Here is a 6000-nt window from a genome sequence, read left to right as displayed (position 1 = left end):
TATTATCAGATTTCACTTTGGACTGCTGGTCAACTTAACAGCATAATTATTAGTTATTTGACTTTTATTTATTGGGTAAACGAAATAATGTAACAATTTTATCAAAAAATAGAAAAAATTCTTAGGGGGAAACTGCTCAACTCTTCTATGATAAATTAATGTGACATGTATAAAAAAGTAACAATTGATTAACTTTTGTTTCAGTCAGTGTCATGGAATTGAAAAGTTTTATAGTAGGGATGTAAAGAATAACACGTGCCTTGAAAAATCAATGAAGTATGGATAAGATTATGTTGATGAAATTGTATAAAATTTACTGGGAAGTCCATAATGGATTTCTGGTTAACTCTGTCAGTTTCTCTTCCTGGTGTCTACTCTACTGTCTGATGCAAAGACGTCCAATCACAAGCTTTCTTCTACCAACAGGGGTCAATTACAATTAACTGAAAGTGATCCACAATGAGAAACAGGTGTTGTGTGTACCAAACATTTGATAGCCTAACCTTTCCCATCTCCACACCTATTCAGACAATACCTGCATACATTTGTATGACACAGTTAATAAACCACAAAGAGCAAAACAGTATAAAAGACACAAAATACCAGGTTTGAATGTTTGAAGCCAGAGATAGATATTTTACATTTTCAAAACAAAACAAAAAGAAGTTGATCTGCTATATGACATTTTTATTTACTGTTTTAAATGCCAAATGAATAATAAATATATAAATTGTATCTATATGGCTAAAATAATTGTAATGTGTCAAATCATCACACAAAGATGCGCATCGAATGATGTGAGAGGGAAAAGAAACAAACCTACTTTCTATTTCTAGAGCTTTAATGATGATGTAAAAGAAAATGGTTACATTTTTTTTACATGAGAATAAATGCCACTGTAGGAAATACAAAATTATACAACTAGCATAGCTAGAGGTTGATATTTACATACACTGAATAAATTTGTTTATCAGGGAGAAATACAAATCTAGTTTTACTAGTTTTAAAAGTTAGGATGGTGGTTTATTTTAGATTACTATGTTTGTTCTAATCAACCCTTTGGTTAAAAAGGCTTGTTGTATACATTTTCTAAATAAATAAATGTAGAATTATAAAAAAAATGTAGAATTATTAAAACATAATTAAATAAAGAAAAAAAGAAAAACCGAAAGACAAAAAATGTCCTCAATTTGTCTGTGTGCCGTATAACCTCCTACCACACGGTGGCGGTACTGCGCCGTAGAGCTCGTTACTATTTGTCGTTAAAACCGGAAGTAGATGACAGAATGGCAAACTGCATCGGTAATAGTGATGCTGTGGAGACATCCGAAACTTTTTAAAATATAAACTTTTACATCACCTTGTCGTTTTCGTTCTTTTGATGAATCGTTCACGGCCTGTGGGTCTTTCGGGACTGTGCCGAGTCACTGATCATCTGTACCTGAGTAACAGCAAATCTGCTAACGATTTATCTCAGCTGAGAGTCAACAAGATCACCTGCATCATCAACGTCAGCGAATCCAGGAGCAGCTGTCCTCCTGGGGTGGAGGAGTACATCCACATCCCTGTGTCCGATTCCCCGCAGTCCCCTCTCGGAGATCACTTCGACTGGGTCGCGGACAAAGTTCAAGTCGCGGCTGAAAACGATGGACGCACGCTGGTGCACTGTAACGCGGGCGTGAGCCGCTCGGCCGCTTTGTGCATCGCTTTTCTGATGAGACACCGAGGCGCCAGCCTGCTGGAGGCTCACGCGTGGCTGAAGAGCTGTCGACCCATTATTCGGCCGAACCACGGGTTCTGGAGGCAGCTTATCCAGTATGAGACCGAACTGAGAGGGTGCAGCTCGGTGCGAATGGTTCCCTCTCCCATCGGAGAGATACCGGACATTTATGGAGAGGAGGCCAGGAACATCACACCTCTATAATAACACTTTTAGTCTTTTTCTGCAAAGAAATTTCTCATGCTGCAACATTTTACCCTCTTGACTTATGCAGCATGAGGAAAATGCTTTTAAAAAATCTACATTATGTCATGTTTTTATTATTTAAAAGTAAAGAATAAAATCAAATTTCTTTCCAAGCTTTTTTTTAGCTGTTGTATTTTCCACACACTTTAGTCCCTCCCCATTTGTTTAATGCAAGTCCTTTGTAAATTAGTATCATCATTTGAAAACCATAGCTGTTACTGTCTATCATTGGATTTATTTAGGTCTATATCAATCTGAAAGGCAGAAGACATAACATTAGAAAAATACCATCAGTCAAAACAATATATAAAAGCGTTTATTTCTTTTTAAGAAAAAGGAAACACCCAGCTAGTCAGTTTTTGGTCTAATTTGCAGAAAAACAGCTTTGATGAACAAACAACTTTGTCTCTGGTATTGCCCACTTCTGGTTTTGAGAAAGGTGTTCATACAAATATAGAAAATGCTACATGTTTAAGGATTTCACAGTAAACCCTTTAACAAGTTATTACTGCCAAGTAGTGTTTGAGCTTTTAGTCATCTCTCACAAAAAAAGAAACTTCCTTGTCCACCACCATCTGGAAAATAAATAGTTGCAAAACAGGCACTATGAGAGCTATGCAAATCACAGTAAAATGACTATTTGGCAAAAGTCTGTCATTTAAAAACACACAAAGCTACAAATAATGGAAGCTTGCTTTTTTGTATTAGTGGTCATCCCAAAAGAATTATTTGTAACTAATAAAGTATTTCCAGCACAATGAGGCAGTCAAACCCGACATTTAAAAAACAAAAGAAAAGACAAACAGTTTTTCAACTTGCAGCTTTCAGCTAATTTTTCCTAAGAATGGAACCCACAAATTGTCAAAATTGAGATTATTCATCCAAAATTTGATTTGAGGTTCACAGACAGCACAAAAAATGACACATTACACATGATGTTCAGTATGGATATACCAATTGGCATTTATACACACATCCAGCATTCTAAGATGGCTTCTTTATATTCCCTTCACAATCCTTTTATTTCTTCAACAAACAGTTATGATGAGTAACAGAAATATCCTGAGTCAACCCACACTTTCATCCCGAGGCAAGTGCAAAAACTGCATTCTTCCTTCACCTAGATTTCATTTCAGCTTTTTTTCTGTAAGGCAAAAATGTCATCTGCATAGTCATGCAACAAATATTGACAGGTAAAAAAAAAAAATAAAAGTCCATAGAACCCAAGGTGGACTAAATGTCCCGTACACCCGAGTGAGTGTCTGAAACCAGTTCTCCCTTTCGTCCAAAGAATTGGTACGTACTCCTCCACGCCTTGAGATTAGGGCTGGAAGGAAACACATAATCATGACAAAAAAATAACATTAAAAAATACAAAGTTTGATTAGTTTGTTTGAAGCTTACCTCTTGTTCCAGTTTCTGGTATTCTCCAGTTTTGTTTCGACGTGTCGATCTGGATCTCTTTCCTTCCAAAAGACAAGCGATTATCTGGCAGTGAGCAGAGGGGGAAAGTTAATTGTATGATCTTGATAAAGATTATAACTTTAAAAAAACAGACCAAACATTGAATAATTTGCACAAACTAACAGAAATTCCATTTTTTCACTACATGGTACAGCAGATATGGTCAGATTTTGGTCACAAGTTAACTCTTTTTTTTTTTTTGCTTCATGTCAAACAGAAGCTAACTTTAATACAAATAAAAGAAAAAGTCTTCCAGACACTTCCTAAAGTAAGACTCTGAATGAAGGAAAGTTACCCTAACTACCAAAATCATCTTTTTTTTCTGCCTAAACTAGTTACAAATACCAAAATCAAAAACATGTAACAATACCTTGCGCTTGTTGTGATAACTGACGTACAGCACTGCAACCAACACCCCAGCAGAAACGAGGTATGCAAAGAAATGGCTGCTTTCTGGTTCCTGAATCCTATTGTCCTCGTTTTCTTCAGTCGGTGCTTTTTTTCCCCCCTTGTCCTCATTATTTGCAGTGACGTCTTCGTTTTCCATGGTTTCCACAGTTGCATCGTCTTTGTTTTCATACTCATCGTTCTCTGTCGTCAGCTTTGTCACCACTGTAGTAGTTTTTCTCTCACTCTTTGGCGCTTCTGTAGTTTGGATTACACTTTGTTTTTTTGCCACTGGAGACGCCTCCTCCACTGTTTTATTGGTTGCTGTTTGGTTTGGTGAAGATGCAGCTGGAGTTATTGCCGCAGTTCTAGTGGTTTCAATTGTATCAGTTGTTCCTGTGTACATAAGCATGACAAATGATTACTTAAATAAACAGAACAAATTTCCACCCAGGTTATAAATGTAGACGACATGCAACCAATCTCTTTAATGTGGACACTTTTAGTAACATAAATATGTTATTTTTATTACTCTCTCTACATTTTCCTTCCATTTAATCAAGTATTTACATTCATTTCTTCAGTTCTGATTTGCAAAGTGGATTAAAAAAAACAGGGCTAACATTTATGTTGCGAATATTACTGCAAATATTCCTAATTTATCTAAACGATGTCGTAAAGTAGAGCTAACGTGGCTCGACGTGGATGTTATTCAGCTCGCTAGTCAATCCGAATCCTTAATCCAAGATTAGGACATTACACATTTCCACTAGGACTTTTTTATTATGCAATCTATTTATAAGTTGTCCAGTCAGTCTTACAAGTAAAAAAATAAATACAACACAAAACACAACAGTTTGATTTTTTTATATACCGGTACAGTATATATATGTATAGAACCAACTTAAACATATTAAGTCTTAAAATAGCTTTTTTTCATAAACTGGTGTTATGGAAGTTTTTTATTATTATTTTATTATCTTTTTTTTTTAAATCACCTTAAAGATAAAGATTCAACATGAAAAAGTTTATATTTTAAACTAATGTGGATCTGTTCCAGCTTTATAAACTCTACACAGAAAGAAAGAAAATTACATAGTCTATACAAATTATTTTTAACATGTAGTATAACAAGTTTGAATAGTTTATCCCCACTAGTTTTTCAACTTGAAAAGTTGCTGCAGGCAAAAAAGTATTTCTTGTGCTGTATCACCCAATACATATTTGGTTCCATAATACGCTTATGAAAAGCTTTCAGATTTCCATTTGAGATGTCTCTGAAAATGTCTGCCCATAATTGGTTACACTTCCTTTAAATATGTGACCGGGAGAGTTCTGCTAGCCTGAAGTTGTTTGTCTTTCAGTGATGACACGGCCCTGCCTATCAAGGATGGATTATCTAAGACAAAGATCCTGCTTTCTCCAGAAAAGGAGGTTCCTTCCAGCAAAAAATACTGGGAAATGTTCATATTTGTTGATGAACTGAGACCAAAAAAAGAAAGAAACGTTTGAAAAACAACAATAAATCAGTCAGACTACACATTACAGTAATAAACATAAATTATTGTTATCTTATTTGATAATTTAAGCACATTTCCATGTGTATTTGTGACTTTTTAGCCATAGGTTGTACATTCTGTTTAAGTAAAAACGTAATTTAAGAAAATAAAATGTAAGAACGCCTTATTGACCAGTTATTTTAGTTATTTGTGTCATTTCTAACAAACAAAAACCGAAGAAACACATATTACTGTGAGTTTTTGTAACTGCGTGTTGATGTAACTTTTTAATTCGACGTAACACCGAGAACCGGCGTTAACACAATGCGTGGATTTAGCTAGCTGTGATGGAGACATGTATCGAATGATAAACATGAAATCAGGAAAAGGCTAATGAGGTTAAATATGTACAGGTGCCCTCACTTACCTACAACCACAAAGCAGCAGAGAATGGCCGAACATATAAACAATACGGTCTTCATTGTGTATTCTGGATCCAAACAGCTACAGGAATGAAAGGAAACGTGTCGGATTTAATCCGTGTATCCTCCTGTCAGCTCCAGACAAAACTAACAGGTTGCCAGGTTGGAGCTTTGACAGTTCTGCTTCCGTGTACAAACTGCTCTTCCTCTGCGCAGTCGCAGACATGGAACTAAACTTTACTGCCACCTATAGGCCAAACGC

General features: G+C 35.7%; 2 protein-coding genes across 2 annotated transcripts; one reads left to right on the top strand and one right to left on the bottom strand.

The window, feature by feature from the left end:
* Positions 1-649: 649 nt before the first annotated feature.
* On the top strand, positions 650-3173 carry LOC112148208 (dual specificity protein phosphatase 18). Its single transcript, XM_024275114.2, has one exon. The coding sequence runs from the start codon at positions 1382-1384 to the stop codon at positions 1922-1924; it is 543 nt and encodes a 180-aa protein (XP_024130882.1). The 5' UTR covers positions 650-1381; the 3' UTR covers positions 1925-3173.
* On the bottom strand, positions 2541-5946 carry tgoln2 (trans-golgi network protein 2). Its single transcript, XM_024275113.2, has 4 exons — positions 5744-5946; positions 3801-4213; positions 3371-3454; positions 2541-3293 (listed from the first exon to the last, which is right to left on the bottom strand). The coding sequence occupies exons 1-4, from the start codon at positions 5796-5798 to the stop codon at positions 3288-3290; spliced, it is 558 nt and encodes a 185-aa protein (XP_024130881.1). The 5' UTR covers positions 5799-5946; the 3' UTR covers positions 2541-3287.
* Between the last annotated feature and the right edge of the window lie 54 nt (positions 5947-6000).

This window comes from Oryzias melastigma, linkage group LG9 (assembly GCF_002922805.2).
Source record: "Oryzias melastigma strain HK-1 linkage group LG9, ASM292280v2, whole genome shotgun sequence".
Classification (NCBI taxonomy): domain Eukaryota; kingdom Metazoa; phylum Chordata; class Actinopteri; order Beloniformes; family Adrianichthyidae; genus Oryzias; species Oryzias melastigma.
This window is presented reverse-complemented; position numbering and strand designations above follow the sequence as displayed.